Here is a 21,579-nt window from a genome sequence, read left to right on the forward strand (position 1 = left end):
ACTCATAAATATACATTGATTAGTGTATATGTACATCTTCTAAAAAACTGATGCATTCTCACAAACTCGGAATGAATTCATTAAAAATACATGGCAGCGAGCGCTCCTGTGGGGATTTGGAGGGATAAGAAAAGATTTTACACACTGTATCTTTAATAAAAAAGAAAAAATACATATTCTGATTGCCCAAGTTTAAGAAAGCATATCAATCACTGAAGAGCCAGCAGCAGTCTAGTTGCGGTTGAAGAATACCGTCAAAATTAAAGTTGAACAGATGTTGCAGATGTTACTCTGTCATCAGCTCAAGGTGCTTCTTAAATAGCGCCTGAATGTCCTTGTTAGACTTTCTAGTAATAGGTTTGCATTCAAGAATCATTTTCTTCTGTCTATTTGCCAATTATATAGACAGTGGAAAAAAACAACAATTAAAAAAAACTTGAGAAAATTATGAGCAGAAGAAAGAAAAGCACACACTTCAAACCTCACACATTTGTGTCCACTGAGCTAACTGTCATTATGTTCATGTGGTAGCATTACTGAGTTAATGATGCTGATCTGACACATGCTGCAAACTTCACAAACCAAAGGGTAACGTGAAGTCGGCTACATCGATCTTATATACACAGTCTGTGGTTAATCAGCAACATATCTGCAACATGTTAACAGACTGCATCCATTTGACTTTGTTTGGTCTGTAAAAAATGTTATAAAAAAAAGGCTCAAATCTGAGTAATGAGTGCTTTTGTAATGCTTGAGTTCATTTTATGGATAGTGCTGTGATCTGGAGACACAACTACACACTTTAGCCCTTTTGTTAATCACTAACAAAAAGAAAGATTGAATTTAGTGCATTACGTCAGTCCACCATCAGCTATGTAACAGTCTCCCTCAAACAAAGCTTAGCAGTCTGATCATGTGGAGGTACTGGAATTAAAATCTAGATCCAAGCCTGATTAGACAAACAATGTTTTATTAGCCCCAGTGAGTGGCAAGCATAGTGTGTAGAGATTATTATGTTTGACATTCCCCTTGTGATGCTTGTGTTTTCCAACTGGACAGATTAAAGCTGAATTAATGCACAAATAAACTCTTTAAACCTTTATAATAGTATATCTTGGGGGTACATGATTATATTCTTATGAAGGGTATTTTGGGAAAGAGCTGTGACGCAGAGCTAAAGCACTGCAGAATCTGTGTATGTGTGTGTGTGCCTGCATGTGTGCGGCTGTTGGCCACCGTTAAAAAACCACTGGTAATCAGTCAGGAAGCAGTGCCAGGCTTGTCTTCTTCTGTTTCCTGAACAGTGTTTTTATACTGACAGTTTTTCTACGTGCTGTTCACTGACCTTCACAATAATGATTCTTTCCGCTGCCTCTCACTTTCACTTAAGAAAACAATGGATTTTACAGCACATGTAACACTATACTTTAAAATGTAATGGTTTGCATATGGAAATATTTTTTAAAGAAGCTGAAAACAACGTACATGCAGCTAAAACTGTAGAGCAGTCTAAATTTACCGTTAGCTGAGTCGTGCCCAAAAATTATACCTCATCGTTTTAGCTAACCACACCTAACAGAGGCAGAGCTACTGACTGACTATAGCGGTTTTTAAGTGTAGAATCTACCTAGCTAACTGATAAAGCAAGTTCTCGTTCTATGAATTTTATATAAATGCATTTCAACTTAACAACGCATTAAATTGTCTGGTGAAAACTGCATGGTGCTAAAAGACTGAAGCTAAAACTGCCTATTCCAGTCAAAGGTTAGCATGCTCAGCAGTTGACATAAAAGACACAGCAACGTATTCCATTGTGTTACTCAATGAGAGTAACGTATTCTGAATGCTTTGGATTCAGAATACTCTTAATATAAAATGAGTAACAGTAGGGTGGACATTAGTTGAGGCTGCACTTTATGCAGCGATTTCGTATAGAAAATTACTCGGCGCGTAAATAAAACAGGCCCGCGGCTGCGAACCGTAGTAAAGAGACCTCTGGCTAATATGTCGGGTTCCATGTCGGGCTCGTAGCCGAAAACTAGCTTTACTTTGTTGTCTGGGTCAACTTTGCTAACGAGAGACAGAGCGAGGCGTTGAAAGGCTGCTCCAACGGAAGTTATTGTTTTGGAGGAAAACACGAACACAGTGTACAGTCGAGTCTAAATAGCTTACTTACAACTGGGTTCGTCAGGCACTCTTTTTGGCTGCAGTGGTTATTATTATATTTACATGTTCCATACATGCTATGGCTGTAACACTCTGCCTATTGCCTTCATATTAAATAATTTTTTGAATAATACTTTTAAAAAAATATTTCTTCACGTCATTATGCGGGCCGCAAGTAGAGGTGGCATGGGCCCCGAGATTGAGACACAGACTCAATCTCGGGGCCTCTCAATGTGTGTTTTGTTTGCATTTCCACCGGCGTAGAATTACCAAAAATAGAGAGGGCATAGCCTAACATATGAAGCAGGAAAAGATCGCAGTGTAATCCCTTTATTTCGCAAAGTAACTGTACTCTGATAACCACCTTTTTAAACAGTAACTGTAATGGAATACAGTTACTCATATTTTGTATTTTAAATACGTAATGCCGGTACATTTATTCAATCATTGTTATAGTGAAAATGTAACTATGAGTACAAGATAAAATGTTAAGATCCATTCTGGCCAACTGCAAAAAAGTATAGTTTCCTAATCCTAATCCTAGAAAGTGTTACCATTCAAAACATCTTAAGATGTTAACATTATAGGGTTTGAGAAGCTTGCCAAACATTTACCTAACAGTTCTTTACTGGCTTGTCTCACTGTGTGTTAACAGACCTCTCTCAACTGAATTATAGTTGTTATTTATCTGTCTCTCTTCCACAGCATGTCTTTATCCTGTCTTCCTTCTCTCACCCCAATCAGTCGCAGCAGATGGCCCCGCCCCTCCCTGAGCCTGGTTCTGCTGGAGGTTTCTTCCTGTTAAAAGGGAGTTTTTCCTTCCCACTGTCGCCAAAGTGCTTGCTCATAGGGGGTCATATGATTGTTGGGTTTTTCTCTGTATGTATTATTGTAGGATCTACCTTACAATATAAAGCGAAATGAATTGTCTGGTTTAAGCTCCAAGAGGGACACAAGAAAAATGCTTTGCTTGAGGCTTCAGAATGAGACCTCACTAACCAATGGGTGACCTCACAGTGGCCTTGTCCATCTTATACATACAGGCTATATTTAGGAAGTGTGAGGTGAGCCCCTTTGGGGGGGTCAATGTAGTGATCATGCTGGTCCAGGACCAGGATAAATGAGGAGTGTTACATCTTTGCCATGCATATGGATAAAAATAATGCAGATTGCTCAAGTCCCAAACAGATGCAGATGATCAACAGTGGCAAAGCCTAAGAAGAGAATTTAAGGGAAATAACCAAATGAGTTTGCCAATACTGTTGTCTGCCATTATTTTTTGTTTTTGTTTCTTTTGTGGGAGTGAACAGTTGGTAGTGTTACCCAAACTCAGCATCCGGGACAAACTTCCACACAGTAAGTAAAAACACATGTGTAGTTATTATGAACAGGACCATTTTTTTAAATGTTGCACATACACACTTTTTAGGTCTGTATGTAGTGTACTGTTATGCTGCTGGTTCTGTAAACATAATATGATAGCTATTGCAACTTTTTAGAACAAATAAATGAGGGAGCTCTGGCAGTAGCAGTAGAGGACATCAAAGTTAAGTGGTAACAATAACTTGAAATATAGTTTGGGATTCACCTTTCATGAGCACAATTCACAATTTTATCCCCGGGAAACTTTTAAAGCATTGATTACTTAACTATAAAGATAAACTTTATGTAATAGCTGAATTGTCATGACACTTTAATGCCAATTCAGCTTGTGTGCATCAGTAATGCTAATGCAATGACACTGTAAAATACACTGCTAGTTTACATCTTTTTAGTGCGATCATATAAATAATGACCTGGTTGTTGCTGAAGGTTCTGAAGGTGAGGTAAATAAAACAGTAGCTAAAGTACACAGTGTAACCAAAAGTTTTTCAGTTTGATTATCACTTTCTGCATGTTTCCTGTCTTGTCCTATTGGCCGAAGAGGCAAATTGCCAGAAAAAATAAAACTGACATCAGATAGACCATTCCCTAAACGTACACTATTGTCTTTTTAGTTTTTTTTTTATCATATAAAAACACCACTCACCCGCTACTAAACTCTTTAAATGGACGATTTCAACACTCGAACATGTATAAAAAGCCAAAGCACTGACAGGCATTGCTGTTTCCTACTGCTGCTGACATATGATTGGAAAACTGCTTTTCGGGGTCAGATGCAGAGCGTGTGTTTGGATATGATACCTGCGCGGGGTTGTAGCCCTGCAGCAGTAGCAGGTATGGACAGTCGTGAGGAGGGTGAATAGAGTACTGTGTGGTGTTATCGTCGCTGCTCTCTGTCTCCTCCCTCTCCGACTCCTCTACTTCCTGCTCGCCTCTCGGCCTTGACGGACAGAGGTTCTCTGTTTTGGCCCCCTCTGAGGGAGCTGCAAGGCTGTGAATGTGATTCTGTTCTGGATGCTCAAAGCTTTGCACTGACGTTTGATTCGGGCACTCGCTTTCATCCTTGACACGTTTTTCGTGATCTGTGTCGTGTTTGGTCTCTAAGAGGTCCATCTCACTTTTGCTCCTCCACAGTTTCTGGCTCCGGCTCATGGTTTTCTCTATGAGGGTGGAGGTCACTCTGGAGCGGCTCTTCTGCAGCTTACGAGCCTGAGCATTGATACCTGAGAGGGAGATGAATAAACAAATAAGAGAGCTGGGAATAGCGTTGTAACTACATCCAAACTGAGCTGCAGTAAAAATATACAGAGCTCAGGGCTAATGGAATGTGGTGATAGAGCAACACCCTTTTTTTTCTTCCTGAAGCAAGGTGAGGTGTGTGTGAGCCTCGGTGATTTGTCCATGGTGTGTTTATGCCAGGATGAACACAGAAGCACCATACAGGAAACAGACCTCAGTGGAAAGACAGAGAGCTCATGGAAAAAAAGAAGAAAAAACGGCACCCCCGCAGCAGGCATCTACAAGCTGACACCGATAGAAGGCCATCACAAGCTGTGCCATTCATAAAAGCAAAACACATAACAGGACACAGTCTTACACTACGAACACAGCTGTGTCAACCACAGCTGGGGCCCCTAGTAGAAATGATTGTAGAAAATAGTCCAGCCAGTGCTGTTACAGTACCACGGAGTGTTTGTGTCAGGTATCTGTGGAAAGTTCTGGTGTTTTTCTTCTGTCACATCATCCCTTGTAAGGCCAATTAGATATTGTAGCAGTGTAAATCTTTTACAGCATTTTGCAGCAAGCAGTGAAGTACAAAAGATAGGGTGTGTCACTGGAAGAAATCTAATTAAACAAGTGTGTCTGCGACATCAATTACATTTAAAGTTTTAAAGAACATTTTAATGGAACTGAGAGCAAATGTGATCCCCAAATTTGCAGCAGAAATTGAAAAGAAAGGAAAAAAAGAAATAGTAGACCTATTAAAATATAGCTTGGCCTATGTGGCTTGGCCTACTTTCACTGGAACAACAACGTGCCAACAAACCACATTTTTACTGTGAGAACTTTAAAACTGGGCTTAACACTGACAATGCTTCATTTACTGGTGAAGACTCCTATTCCAGGGCATGCACCCTGGTTCAGGATGTGGTATAGTGTGCAGCGATAACTCCTTATTGCCCTGTGGCTATAGCGTACCAGCAGTGATGGTATCCTTCTCTTTGGATGTCTTCTCCTCTACTGAACTTCTCTTCTGGATTTCGAATCGTCTTGCCAAACCATCTCTGGGTTTCCACAGCGACTGCAGGAGGAGGGGTTTTTCATGGTCGCCCAGTACTCGGAAACCTTCTGTTCTCCACGGATGATTACTAATGGAACCAATGGTGTCACAGAGAACGTAGGACTCCGCTTCCTCCTTTCTCAGGCCATACCTAGATCACAGTTAGCCATGTTATCATCCTTTCAAACCCAGAGACAGAGCACTAAAACAGTAGGCAGCAAAATTTCTCCTGAGAATTTCTCCTGGACAATATCATTAATTCTCTTGAGACCGAAGCATTACATTCAGAAGCACTCAAGGTTTATGTTCGCTTGTTAGCAGCTAACTATGCCTGTTTCTTCACAGTGGGTTTATTAAATGTTTCTTGCGTAAAACACCCTTCTGCTGTGTCTAGAAACAAATTTCTTAAAAGAAGTGACAGCAAATTGCAAAACTTTATACTGAGCTCAAAAATGCTTAAATGCTCTGAACAAGTGAGAGAGACTGTTCTTGAGTGCAATATTAGCTCATCACCAAAAGCAACTGCTTTCACATAAGTGTTTATATACATTACATGCAGTACTATGTAAAAGTGCAATAAATTTCTTTATACTTTACTAGGATAATGGAAAGGAAGTGCAGCAATTTACTGATTATATTGTTTTTCTATTCAGGTTTGCTAATAGCATTGGTAAAATGTTTGGTATTATTCACGTGTTGAGAAAGAAATTAAAGCATCTGTTTTCATAATTTCATCAGTTTTGACAAGATTAATCACCCCCTAAAACCCGTTGCCATTGATTTTCAGTTTAATTCTTGCATAATTTGGCATGTCTAAGTCTTTTCTTTCCCCTTTCCTTCCTTAAGAATCACTTTTTGAGCTCTCCACTGAAAAATTTTCTGTTGAGGCTTCAATGAAGGGGGTGAAATGCATCTATCTGACCCTGTTTCAGGTTTTTCCAGTTTCTTAAGAACATGACTTTTAGATAATGTTCATCTGGCACATTTGCTTTCATCCATCACTAAACATTCCTCAACATTTTTTAAGGACACACTGCATAATGCTGAGATATGTCAATTTTCAGGCTAATATATTTCTGGGAATCTACCCTGTTGGTACAAAAATAAAATTTTATGCCCCTTAGATTTTGTTATCCTCGGCACTTTTGTAGGATCAGCTAAAAAAAATGGGAACAAATTGTGTGCTTGTGACAAGCTTTTAGTAACAAACTTTACTGTTCTTTGCTAAGTTGTCTATAATGTGTAGACACAACACTGATTCATCCCTTGAATTAGATGAGTTTTTGTGCTTGAATGATTCATTTATCAGTGTTAAGTGGTAAACAAGTAAGTAAAATAAAAAACCCAAAACATTCCTCTGAAAATGTCAGGTACAAGGACGGGACTGAATCAGCAGCTAACGTCAAGAGAAAAACTAAAAGACCTTTAGAAAATCTGGAGCTCTATTGCTAAAAACACTTACAAATTAAAAGAAAGTCTTCGTCTTACAGTACTGTACTAACTTTACAATTTATCAATATAATTTTGACTGATAAACCTTCATAGACAAACAAACACAAGGTCAATTAAGTCAAACTGACTAACTTACTGTTTGCTAAGCCATTACGCTACTGCTAATGTTAGCAAGCACTGCCTGTTAACTGAATCTTCAAGCCTTTAATCCTGCTTCACTTTTTCATCTTTTTATGTAGAGTGCATACATCCAACCTAACAAATCTACCATATCATTGACAAACTATTATGTGTGCATAGATTTCTTAGCAACTAGTTGCACATTTGTCCATACAACAGAATTAATATTTAACTTTAGAGTTGTTTTGTGCTTGCTTGTTGAATGTTAATCCAATATTCACTTTACTTTGGGCTTTAATTCGATTTCCATTTGCTCCTGAGGGAAATATCTGTATTTAAAGATGCTAAAACCCAACTTTGTTTGCCAGCTAGTTGCTAACTATGTCTGCCTTTGTTGCCGTGCATGTAGTGGGTTTTTAAGAGCTGGAAATGGGTTTGCTGGGAGTGAACCAAGTAAAAAATGCTTCAGGCTGTTAGAAACTCAACAATTAGCTCCAAGAGGCTAAAATGTTTGGTATAATTGATGGAAGCTGTAGAAACTAGGGGTGATTCTTAGTGGTTTCTTCACTGTTGGCACCATTTTTAACTTTACATATTGTAATGGGTCAATGGTTAACATTAAAGGAATTAATGCAGCTTTGACACATTTGTCTTCCAGATGTAACAGACCCTCCTTTTATTCTGTTTCTTTGAAGTAGTCAAAGCAGTATCTTATGAATATTACAATAAACCTGTTTTCATTACACAAAAAAATAATTATTTGAGAGTGTTTGCTGAACCGTTACTAAATGCATAAAGTAGTAATGGCATATTTAAATGTCACTGCTGCAGAGAATTATTTTCACTAAGAGAAAAGAGTCATGATTTACTCCTTCCTCTACAAAGTGAATACCGCTTGCATTAATCATCCCATTATGTTTTTTGGCTGAAATATAAGCAAACGCTGACAGACACTGATTCTCTAGAGGCTGCCTCGGAGCTGGGCCACACTGGCCGTCTTTAACACAAGCCTGTGGTTTTCTCTGGTCCTTTTCAGCAATACTAACTCAGTGGCCCTGTGTGCACTATACTGCAGTTATAACAAACAGAGCAACGGGTCATACCAACTTTGTTCATCTGAAATATACAATACTAAACACAGAAACGTAAATGCGCTAACCTTTCATCAGGCACTATAGCCAGTCTATAAAACTATTCTGACTGCATTGATATACAAACTCCGCTCCAGCAGAAGAAGCATATGGATATACATAACTCAGCCAGGCTCATGAGCAAACACACAAAGCAGGCACATATGGCAGGCAGACGCATGTTCCCAGATAACACATGGTCTCACCGTTCAAGGGCCTCTTTGACGAGCTCTTTTGCACTGGAGTGCGTGGTGGCGAGGACGCTTTTATAGTGAGCTCCTTCCAGGATTTCATTTCCAAAGATCTTCAGGATTCCTGGGGCAGTTATCTGATTGGACAGCTCAGATGGGTCTTCTGCAATTAAAGCATCTGCAGAGATCACTGCAGAAAGGGAAGGAAGGTTTAATGCTTTACTCAGTTGTGGTTTGGTATTATCGATGAAAGGCCAAACTTTTACATGTGATTACAAAAATTAGTTTTTATTAAAGGAGCTCCATGTTTTATTCTTAACTCTGCTAGAGTAGCTTTGTATGATTCACATTTAGTAAATACTATATTTACTTTTTTTTTAACCTCATTCTTGAAGTCAGGTTAAGTCAGGTTTCCTCTGAGTTGCTGCCCATTAAAAAACAAAAGGTTTGAACAGAAGGTTGGTGGGGCTTCTGTGCTCAGGGCCAGTTTCGGTATATCTACTCTATCTTCACATCATATAGAGCCAAGAGTAGAAGAAAAACTGTCAGAAATTGAGTGGATAGAACAGCCTGAAGCCTGAAAAAGTATAACAGGTCCCCCTTCACGGAGCATTAGTAAAAAAGCATGCAGTAAAACAAGTTTAATGCTAACTGATGCAGTTTAGGCTGGTTCCTCAGTTTCTCTTTAGCTGATTGTCATTCAAAACAATTTTAACCAATTTCAGAATGCATATTTGCATTTGAATGGACTTTGTTTTTGTGACTTTCCAAAAATTGAAGGACAATGTAATGAAAAAATATGGTGAAAATTAATGTACAGTAAGTGCAGTGGTTCCCATATAGCACTTTTTTACTCTACGTGAACACTCAAAGCACTATATAATCACACTAGCATTTATTTCTACATCCAGGTGCTCTCTATCTCACATTCTCACTCCAATGAACATAATGGGAGCAACTCAGGTTCACTCAGGTTCAGCATCTTGCCCAAGGACACTTTGGCTGGCTAGGAATCAAATTTCCTGCCTTCCGATAGTAGATGACCTGCTCTACATCCTGAGCCACAGCCCCTTACTGTACATCCATGACCCGCTGATGAATATTCTTTATAACACAAACTGCACAACTGATGCAGCCAGTTTAACTTAGTGGTATTGTTTGATTTAATCAAAACAATTATTATTAAAATGAAAACAGCAGAGGCAGAGCTACTCTGACTTTTATTTTCTAAACTGGCTCAGCCTGCATGCAAGATTTTGGTATTAATCTAAAGCGCTTGCAAACTAGTGCCAAAATAGCTCTGATGATATCATTTGGGTCATCGTCTTGCACATCATCACTTATCCCAGAGCCACAAGTCATCTGTGCTAAAAACACTAGCTGTAGCATTAGCACAACAAATCCTGAGTGTAAACATGCAGGGAGAAAGTAAAGTCACTGTGACGTACTGCTTCCCTTCCTGGTGTGGACAGACAATGATGACTTGAGTCCTGCAGTCAGTGCCATGGAGCCTGAGGTGGAGGTGGGGGTGCGGAGAAAGACACCTGAGAGGCGGTGGGTGTTCCGACGAATGCGGCTTTTGCAGGGCTGTCTTATGGCCACGCCCTCAGCAGATCTGCTAGCAGATGAACTTCCAGTGGATGAAGCTGAACTGCTAAATAAAAAAGTAAAAAAAGAGTGTTTGAGAAACATTTTGAACACTTACCAGCTGGAGGACTGATAAAGCCATCACATCGGTTCAAGATCAAGGAAGACATGTTTGCGTCTTCAATCAATCAGACAATCATCAGCCACAAAAAAAGGGAACCAAAACAAAGATATCAGAAAAAGCAAATCGAATCATAAAGTATCATGTCCATTCTTGAAAGCAGCACGTATGCTAGGCACATACCGTTCTGACCGTAATGCAGTGCTGCCTGGTTTCCTTCACCATGCTTCTCTAAGCTCTCTTGGGACATGAATGAAATAATCAAGTGTTGCTTTACTTCTGACTGAGCCTCTAAGCTACTTATCATTATGTTTCAAAGGTTCTCTGCAGTTACGCCACCACTTGGAAATAAACGATTTTACATGTCTGATTGATAATCTTAGCACTCCTAGTTGCACATAAGCAGTTGCATTAGAGGATAATGAAAGCTCCTTCAAGTTCTCTCGGCTCAAAATGTGGGTTTATTTGTAGAAGAAATACGCAGTGGCATTTTTTTCAGTTTGGTCTTCAGCTTCTGAATCAGGCCAATAGTCTTAAAAAAGGAAGACGAGCACCAGTAGCTGAGTTCATCATAGTGTAGTGTGTGTAGTAGTGTGCAACAATACTGCAAGGCTCTAGCTGTACCAAACTTAAGTTCATGTGTCCATGTTGAATTAAAAACCACTTGCCTGAGCTTTTTCAACTTTGAACTGAACTTCAGTGTGACAGTATCATTGTCCATGTATGTGTTAGTGCAGCTTCACTGCTGGCATCTTTATGGTTGTGTTTCTTCAAGGGATAAGTCCCTGTAGAGCAAGGTGAATTTTGCTGAATATCTTTCATTTAAAACCTCGTTTTATTTTATGATGAAATACTTTTGTAATGGCTCTTGTTGTGTATGATACCTATAGTTTGCGTTTCCTGGTCTTAGCTGACAGGTTTGGTACCCAGTGTGGTCTTCTGCTGGTGTAACCCATCTGTTTCAAGGTTACATATGTTGTGCACTTGATTAGTGGTTATTATTTCAGTTTGTGGTCTTCTTATCAGCTCAAAGCAGTCTGACCATTCTCCTCTGAGCTCTGGCATTTTCATTTTAATCTCCACGCCACATCTAAAGTCACTTAAATCATCATTCTTCCCTATTCTCATGATCAGTTTGAAATTCAGTAGGTCACCTTAATTATGGCTAAATGGCTAAATGGAGTTCCTGCAGTGTGACTGTCTGATTAGATATCTGTGTCAATGAGTGGTTGAACAGATGTATGTAAGAAAGTGGATGATGAGCGTAGAATTGATGACTCTGCCTCAAGGTACTGGAGAAGTAAATCTTACAGTAACAGTTTATAGTGCAGCCTGTCAACTGTAATTAAATAATATTTCAATATATTTTATTTGAAATAACAATAGAAGTATATTTACATACAAATACTTAAGAAGGTAACAAGTCATATTGTACAGGAAACAAAGAAATAATTATGCGGTAAGTAAATGTAACTTATGTGGTTACATATGTAGAACAATTTTAAGTTCTACATAAGTAATTTTAAGTACTGTGTGATTTCCCTGTACTTTTTAGAGTGTGGCTGTATTTTAGAGTGGGATAACCTTGCCTAACTTACAGGTATTTTACAGAAAAGGAGACAGAAATGATCCTGTAAGTAATATGAAGTATGGCCTAACTGAGCTGTGTGCAATTACCTGATGGTTTTGTGGGAAAACAAGTATTCATTAGTTAAAATTACTTACATACTACTTAAATTTACTTAGAGTGTAAATATTTCTTTGCTTCCTAACAAAATCTGACTTGTTGCCCACTTATTCAAGTGCACCTACCATTAAGTATTTGTATCTAAATATAATTAATAGTAATTTCAAATAATGTACATCAAATCGTCGACCTTGGGCTGGAAACACCAATCTGCAGATGGATTCTAAACTTCCTCACAAACAGGCCCCAGGTGGTGAGAGTTGGTAAGCACACCTCCTCACCACTCATCCTAAACACAGGTACGCCACAGGGTTGTGTGCTTAGCCCCCTCCTATATTCCCTGTTCACACACGACTGTGTTGCTAAACACGAGTCCAACATCATCATCAAGTTTGCGGATGACACAACCATCATAGGCCTCATCACAGGCAATGATGGCCTATAGAGAGGAGGTGATGGCGCTGTACGAGTGGTGTCTGGAAAATAACCTGACTCTCAACATCAGCAAAACTAGAGAGATGATAGTGGACTACCGGAAACGACCAGTCAGAGAACACCAGCCCATCCACATCAACGGTGTCAAGGTCGAAAGGGTCAGCAGCTTCAAGTTCCTTGGAGTCAACATCACAGACGACTTCTCCTGGACCCTTCAGACAGACACTGCTATCAGGAAAGCTCGCCAGCGGCTTTATTTCCTGAGGAGGCTGCGGAAGTTTGGCATGAACGCCAACATCACCTCAAATTTTTACAGGTGTGCAATTGAGAGCTTGCGGACGAGCTGCATCACAGTTTGGTACGGACGCTGCTCTGCCAGCAGCTGTAAATCACTACAGAGAGTGGTGAAGGCAGCAGAGCACATCACTGGCACGAGGCTTCCTGCCATTCAGGACATTTATCTCCAGCGATGCCTCCGTAAAGCACACAGCATCATCAAGGACCAGAGCCACCCAGCACATCAGCTGTTCTCCTTGTTACCATCTGGCAGACGTTACAGGAGTCTGTCTGCTCGGACTACAAGACTCAAAAACAGTTTTTACCACCAAGCCATACGACACCTCAACCACAACACTTAAACACACACAACACAGCACTCAGAAGCTACCCTGCAGCTTCACAAGTACTCTGTTTAATCTGCACTGGTCACTCCACTTTATTGTTATTGATATTTATATTTAAAAGTGCAATACTGTAATTTTCTGCTGCTCATTCCTGTGCAATATCCCATCTGCCCCCCGTCATATTTCTTTTCAAGATTTTCTTATTTAATCACTAGTGTACATATATTTATATTTATAGATACATATATATTTAGTCATCTTTTCTCTTTTACCACGTCTCTCTAATATTTTGCTCCTTACTATTTTTCTATTTTTTATTACTTTATTTTATTTTATTATATTTTATTATATTTTCTTCTACTGTACCATGCTGCTGAGTGACTGCTGCTCGTCAAACACATTTCATTGCAATGTTGACCCTGTGCTAACTTGCATATGACAAATAAAACTGAAAACTGAAAACTGAAAATTCCACTTAATGATTGTGCTTTTAGTAAATGGCTATATTATAAAGCATTACCACTCTTACAACTCTAGGTCTGTTTGCCATGGATGACTGCAAAACACTACGAAAAAAGTAAGAAGTGGAAAACTGAACTGTGAAATGCTATAGGAGAAGTAGACTGACAAATGCATGTGTGTATAATTTTAAAAATCTATGTCACGACTGAGCCAAAAATGACCCCATTCAGTCACTTGAAGTTTAAAATTTCCGATCAGTTCCTGTTCACAGTGACTGGGACTAATATTACATGAAATACAAAACATTCAAATCAGAAGAAAGAGACAGAAGTAAACTTGCACTTGGGGATACAAATGTTTTGTCAGGTGAACAATCAACATGGATCATCTGTTTTTGTTACAATTAAAGTCAAGTTCACAGTTCAAATACACAGACAGTCTGTCAGTGTGAATGTGAACCTCATGCTTTGTTATATCCAGTGGCTTAAGGGATCGCAAGTTCCAGGACACATCAGGATTGAATACATAACAGCATACAACAACATTCAGACAGCATGCCTAACAATACAATCAAATGACAGGAAGCACGAAGACAGAAGTAAAGGTGCACTGAGGCAGACAAAAGTTTGGTCAGGTGAACAACTTGTTAATTAAAGTGCACATGAACACAATTTGGCACGAATACGCATTTGTTAGCACGTGTTTCATACTCACTGCTGAGAGCCATCACTGGTCTTCCTCCCCAGCCTGACAAACCGTCTTTTTGGGAGAGCTGCAGGTAAGTTCGGGGGTCTTGGTGGTAGAGAGCGCAGCTCCTCAGAGGAATCTTTAATCCGACTCATTCCTGTCTGATCCACCTGGTGCTACGTTAAAGTGGTTTTATTCTAAATGATCAGAGAGGGTTATTCTAGTGCTCGACTGGAGAACAGCCGGTGTTGCCTTGCATCATTCCTGACATGTTCCATTCAGGAACCGAGGCGCAAATTCATCCAGCTGCTGCTTCATTTTCCGGAATAAGCGCTGCAGATGTTTCCAACCCTCATCCAGCTGTTGACGGACTGCTCAGTCCAACAACAGCGACGAAGCTTCTCCAGTTACAACTTCATCTCTTAACTGTCTCTGGGACGCTGACACGTGATCGAAATATATCTTACTGATGTCATTCCAGGGAGCGGACACATCTGATGAACACTGCTGCCATTATGACGTATCCTGTCCGCTTCCAAAGGAAGCAGCCTGTTTCAAATTCATAACGAACCCGCTCTCCAGATGTGTTTCGACAGCGCAACTGCCTGAAAGTGCCAAGGCTGCACACACCCGCCCACCCGCACTGAAACTTTCAAAATAAAACCTTACTGAAGAACTCGTCTGACCTTTTAAATCCCAGCTTTCACAGCATTGCACCGCTTTTCTTGCTGTGGAAGATGTGCTAAGTTCACGTCTGTGCTTGAAGCAGACAGAGGAACTCGAGCAGTGAGTGAATCCAAGATTCCTGTGTCCATCACTCCATCTTCTGGCTGAAAGCAGATCACAGCCAGCGCCCTAACCATAACCTTTTTCCTGACCTTAACCAGGACTTTAATGATGTTAAATAGCGTGTTTCTAAGCGATTTGAAGAACATGTGTAGATTGAGTCCATACGGTTCTCATAATTCCTCATTTTCCCGAGGTCGTCATTTAGGAACGTGGTGGGTAGCCGAAAACGTAATATGTTGACGATTTGTCACCTAGCGTAAAATGTTACGCTTTGGGAGTGAGAACGTGTTGTCACAGCAGGATTTTTTTTATTTATTTATTTGTTAATGTAGGCTTATTATTCTAATTTGCAGTTCCGATTTTTTTTCTTTTACTCTTAAATCTACTAGATTCTAGCTTTGCAATGATTTACCTTTCAAATTAGTCCTTATTTATCTAATACAGGTCCCTGGTGTAACCCCTCAATACCAACTAGTTTAGGACTGACTCAGTCCAAAAGTAGTCAAAGCCAAAGTTCTTCTGATTTGCTTTCCCACGAAAAAAAGAAGATTTGAACAGCAGGTAGGTTTCTGCTTGAGATATAGTAACATCCCCTCTTGTTGGTAACACACAGAGCTAGTATTTAAAAAAGTGTTTAAAGCTGCTTTAGCTTTAAGCTTGAGGGATTATTTTTGCATATTATGTCATTACTGGAGTCTTTGCCCATCTTTAAGTGGAGCTATTATGGAAAAAACAATCATATTTGAGTTGTCGGCACTAAGATACTTTTGTTAAACCTTTAATAACTAAAAAGATTTAGTGCTTGGTAAATCCTTTTTAGTTATTAAACCCTGAACCAAATTGCTGACTTATGTCATCATCAGAGGTCCATGTGTGACAAGAAATGTTATAATGCTTTTATTCAGTGTTCTCAGTAAAAATATGCTAACGCATAAAACCAATGTGTAAAATTAGCTGATTGCCCTGAATGCTGTCATTTAGGTTGCTGGGTAGAAGACATTTCTTGCTATAACTGGCAAACTCACATCAGAGTGTATCACATGTGTTTTGTAGTTTCATGTGATTCCAATTTCGTATCAAAATATAAACAAATAAGAGGTGACTCAAGACTTTTGCACAATATTGTAACTGAGGTTTAGTTATTCAGCCCATTACCCATAATGAGAAAAGAAAGTAGCTACACAACAAATAAGATCCACTCCATACAAAATTTCACTAGTGGATGTAAGAGCTAATACAATATTACACTAGAATGATAAGATACAAGCTTAAAGTTGCTTTTTATGTTTTTCTATTCGTCCGTCAGAAAGTCCACCAGCAGCTGTTTTGTTTGAAGAGTTCCAAGAGCAACACCACGTGACCGTCGATTAGAGACATGACCACTAGATGGTGCACTGCACTGTGCGTTACAAATAACCGAGTGTAACACCCTGAACAGAAGCTCTGCTTGTACACTGACATTGTTTATAAGGGATTCAAAAAATTGAAAACCTTACATATTTCATATATATATATATATATATATATATATATATATATATATATATATATATATATATATATATATATATATATATATATATATATATATATATGTTCTGTATAGGCCCTTTTGGATAACATGACGCTTCTGATACCTGAATCTTGTAACAGCTCCTGTAGTGTAAACACTACGCAGGGCTTCCCCCGCATGTCACTGCAAGTTCACACCGTACAGGTTCTCTCTCGTGTGGACTCGTTTACTTGCACTTCACTGGATAGGCTATCCATCTTATCGTGAGCAGGAAAGAATCCGCCTGTAGGCCAAGGTCAGGCTTTCTCAGTACATAGGAAGAGAACAGAAGGGCTTAAGATCTAGTAATCAGATCCCCGGCTGGAGAAGGAGGAGTGACACCTGCAAGCAGGAGACTTAAGAAAGCTTTACAGCCCATACCTCACAAACTTACCTGACAGTAGTTAAGTCAGTGCTGCTGTTTGCGGAACAATTAAAAATGCCTTTACTACACACAAATCTCCCTTTCTTTCACTATCTCCAAAACAGAAAACAACACATCTGCTGTGTTATGAGCCAAAATAAAGCAGAGCTCTGTGCTTATGTTGACTCTGACGTCTATAATTTGACCAGAACTGACCTGCTGGAAATGCACTGCATGACTCTGGTATTTTAATCAGTTTTGACAAAAACATTAGCTTACACAGCTTAATCAGAGGTGCCAATAGCAGAATTCATATATTACTGAGTGGAAAAAAACTAAACTGAAGTTGGCTGTGTTGGTTGGTGGAACATCTGATGTGGTGTGCACATTTAAACACAGATCCAAAGGGCTGAGACAATTAAGAATAATTTGGTGGACAAAAAGGGTGGATGGATTGACAGCTAGTTGTTTTTCTATAAAAGTTGCAAAAAATTTTAAATTAAAGATTTTAATTTATTACAGTGTGGAGTTACATATACTCCTGGGTGTGTTCAACAGATTGACAGGTGACAGGAATTGATGTATGCTGGTGGTTTTAACAGAGAACTTCACAGCTCAGTATCTCAGCATGACCAAACACTACAAATTTTAAACAACAGACTCGTGTGACTTTTTCCATCATTGTGGAACATTTTCATGCTGCAGTATTTTGTTTTGTTGTTTTTACCTTTCTTTACTTTTTTTTTTACAGTGTAAGAAAAAACTCTTGTTGTAAAGACAGTTGGGAGTAATGAACACTGTTTTTTAAAAAAAACTTTCAGCCATAGGTAGCTTTCATAAATATTCAGAGGCAATAAAAGCCACCTAGCCACGCTGAAATGCCGTTGAGTGGGTTGCCATGACAACACCAGAAGCTGGTATGTGAAATCTTCATTTTGATTTCTGTTTATTTTCTTTTTGTTTATTTTATATTTGTGTACAATTATAGTGAAACACCACAAGATAATTTACAAGTTTATGGATGCATTTCTTTAAATAAATTTTTTCTGATAAAATTGTTGTCGAACAGTCCCCGCCTCCGTGAGTCACAGGAACCGGAAGTTGTGAGCGGGAGAGGCAGAACGATAACACGGCAGACTTCAACAGTAGAATTATGAGCATTAACTTTGCTAAGCACTTACGTACTCTGTTAAAGGGAACACGTTTCTGAGATGGATGTCATATGTAAAATTGAAATGATTTTATTTCTCTCTGTTTTTCACGATGCTTCAGCATTGTGAGAGGAAAATAAACTGAAATGTGGACGTTAGTATGAAGCGTGTTTTTTTGACCAGAGTAGATACACTAGCAGTGTTTGATTCTGAGGTTAATTCTTAAGGCACAGAGGTGCATCTATGTTTATGTGGCGAACCAAATGTTGGCGTGGAGTGGATATTCTGAAGCAAAATCTAGGCTCTGATTGTTCACACACAGCAACACTGAGCAGCAGAGGAAATATTCAGGCATGCTCAGTAGCTGTACTTCTGCAAGGAGCCTGCTTTTTGGGCACTTATTTGGAATGTATTTGTTAAAGCTTTGATTCCTGTAAATAAGATAATAACTGCAATATTCAGTAAAAGTATTTTGACTTCCGCTTTCCTTTCTTTGACTTGGCTCAGAATGCAGAAATCCGCAAATGAGCAGAGTGTAACTGCACAGAAGGGACGTTCAATTCATTTTTGTGTAGCTAACGCTGAATCACACCAGCAGTTGCTTCAAGCCGCTAGGTACTTTAAGGTAAAGAGTATACTTGAGAAAATTCCACCAATCAGTTGGCCCCTTATGAGCAAGCACTTTGTTAGGGTAAGAAGGAAAAACTCCCTTTTTACAGGATTAAACGTCAGGCAGAACCAGGCTCGGGGATGGGCATTCATCTGCTATGACTGTTTGGGGAGTGAGGGGAAAGAGAAAAGAAGAAAGCAAGAGCAAAGAGAGAGAAGGCAGAAATGTAACATTCTGTACTGATACAGAAACCACATGGCAGTGGTACTGAAACCACATCAGAGTACCACAGGAGCACCCACAGCAGTGTGAGCCTATAGTTGCATAACTAAGGGATGATTCAGGGATACCCAATTCAGCCAAAGTTGTATCAGACTGTTAGGTACAAGTATGCACTGTGCACATAATTTAACTGATGCTGAACCACTCTTGATATACAGTACATGCATTAACGCAATCAGACGGACAAACTGATAAATAATGTGGTACGCTTCAGATCATGAACCATTTCTCTGGCCTTTTTTGTGTGTGTGTAATCAGTGCTTTGCAGCTTGTTCTAAATCCTCAGGAAGTATCTGTGGAGTTGGACAATGAAGCAATCACGCTTCAAACGAGTTTTATAAGAGAACATTTGAAGACATTATGTCTCAGGTGGTTTATACAGAGCTTGACATGTTTGCCAATAGCTGCATACTCCATCACAGGGCCATACATAGGTAAAGCTGAAACACTTTTCGAGATTGTCTACCTTTCAGTTCATTTAATTTCAGTTGTTTTATAGGAGGAACAACAACAGGAAGAACATCCTTTTAACAAGAAGGCCTTCAACAGAACCAGGAAAGTGCAGCCATGTGCCATATCTGGTTGGAGATCAGAAGAAATGTGAGAATGACAGAATACTAGGACTCGCTGATTTGACTTGGCCCATACATGAGCTTAAGGTCACAATACCTCAAACAGAGTTTATCTGTAGGACAGGAAAATGTATTTTATAATAACCTTTTAAGCATGTTGAACCAGTCCAAGAGGAAGTGTAACAGGTTTACGAGGTGGAAGGAAGATTTAAGGACTTTTATTTAAATACCTTTCCAGTCATACAGGTTTGAAGATATATTTGTTAGGTGTGGTCCTACTGTATGTTCTCTTTAAGTGCATGTGTCCATATGTAACCAAGCATCACCGTCACAGAGCTGTGCCCTCCAGCACACATTCGTTTTCTGAAATACACCATTACTTGAGGCTGCTTTTAAAAACAAGTGTTTATTTACCATTCATCAATTTCACATACAGTGCACTAAAAGGACTTAAATATTTTTTTAAACATCTCGGAGAGCTTGCTTTGTGTGGATTTAGGTTGTCTTCACTCTCTTCATCTAATAGCCTGATGCTGACATCAGAGCTCTGTGTGGGCCATACCATCTGTTGCAGGATAAGATTTTTATGACTCTTGCTGCATGTTTTCTAGTGGTTGTCATGCTGCAGAATGAATGCGGGACCAGTCTGGAGCACTTCACAATATGATCTCAGTGAAGATAATGTGAGCAACCCAAGCCCTCTTATCCTGGCCACAAAAAAATCTAAGTCAAAACCTTTAAAAAAAAAAAAACATAACTACAAACTGTTATCGCGTGTAAACCCTAATGATCTGACTCGGAAGCTAAGCATTATTCAATACTGTCGAGTCATGTTTATGGAACGCCAGGACTGCCATAATGAATTAATTAAATACACCATTAAATAATTAATTAAATGTGGCAATAATTAATTAAAATTGGAATTAATTAATTAAATAAATAGTTATGACACATGTAATTAATTAATTATTGACACATTTAATTAATTATTTATGTATTTCAAGTTTTAATTAATTATTGACACATTTAATTAATTATTTAATGATATATTTATTTATTTCATTTTGGCAGTCCTGACGCCTGGCTCTCATCATGAAATAATTTTATCTGTCAGCCTCACCCATCAAACTCAGGAGGCGGGGTTAACGCTGCCCATGCAGCTTCTCTAACATTTGATTGGTTGCCGTGCAAAGTAAGTCAAAACAGGTCGATCCTAGATAATCGATTGCTTGTGTAGACTTGGGGCAGCCAGGTATCCCAGAATGCAGATCAAATCACAAGCAGCAATGGTGGTGGTGTAGTTTTAAAATACCCCGTTTTTCTGTCACCAGCTACACTTTTAACAGTGTTTTAGCCGCGAATGTCGCGCCGTATGTCTGGTCAGGTTGTCAACATAGAACATGTTTGCAAAAGTGCTCAGATGTTTTCAGAGATTTCACTAGCTCTGCTAACAATTAGCATGCAGAGTGCACCGAGGGGGTTACGTTAACCGGTTTGTTTACATATTCCACTCTCCGTGTTCCACATGTTGCATTCGCAGATTCTCATTTTCACCGAACGATCGTCTCTTTCCGCCTGGTCTTGTGTCTCTGTGCTTCTGTAACATAAAGAACGAGCTGACATTTTTCTCACGAAACCAGCGATCAGCTCAACAGACCCTCAGTTTACCTGCATGCATCCTCCTCCTCATCTGTCAGCTGTTTAACACCTGCTGCTAATTCAAGAAACACGCCTACGTTACCTGGTGATAGTCACAGTTTAACTGGGCAGCCGGTGCTCGATATAACGCAATGTCAGCGCATTTTTCTGCACAAGATAAGTAAATATAGTGTTTTCCCCAAGCGCAGAGCTGCTGGAGCTCGTTTCCTTACAGAGCACTTTATAGGCGAACAGCTTCATCGGCGGCTGATGTCCAATCACCGGCACACAGCTTT

General features: G+C 39.3%; 1 protein-coding gene across 1 annotated transcript in view; it reads right to left on the reverse strand.

The window, feature by feature from the left end:
- radil2b (Ras association and DIL domains 2b) overlaps positions 1-14,814 on the reverse strand; it is a 35,072-nt gene extending 20,258 nt beyond the window's left edge. The window contains exons 1-5 of the mRNA XM_085465510.1: positions 14,353-14,814; positions 10,172-10,377; positions 8,739-8,913; positions 5,749-5,981; positions 4,351-4,772 (exon numbers count right to left, since the gene is read on the reverse strand). Of these exons, the coding sequence (XP_085321636.1) occupies positions 4,351-4,772; positions 5,749-5,981; positions 8,739-8,913; positions 10,172-10,377; positions 14,353-14,480 (1,164 nt within the window). The 5' untranslated portion in view covers positions 14,481-14,814. The remainder of the gene's footprint in view (positions 1-4,350; positions 4,773-5,748; positions 5,982-8,738; positions 8,914-10,171; positions 10,378-14,352) is intronic.
- Positions 14,815-21,579: the final 6,765 nt, after the last annotated feature.

The sequence above is a fragment of the Copadichromis virginalis genome, linkage group LG8, assembly GCF_057382275.1.
Source record: "Copadichromis virginalis isolate Kocher_CV1m ecotype Utaka linkage group LG8, C_Virginalis_male_GT1.1, whole genome shotgun sequence".
NCBI classification, from domain to species: domain Eukaryota; kingdom Metazoa; phylum Chordata; class Actinopteri; order Cichliformes; family Cichlidae; genus Copadichromis; species Copadichromis virginalis.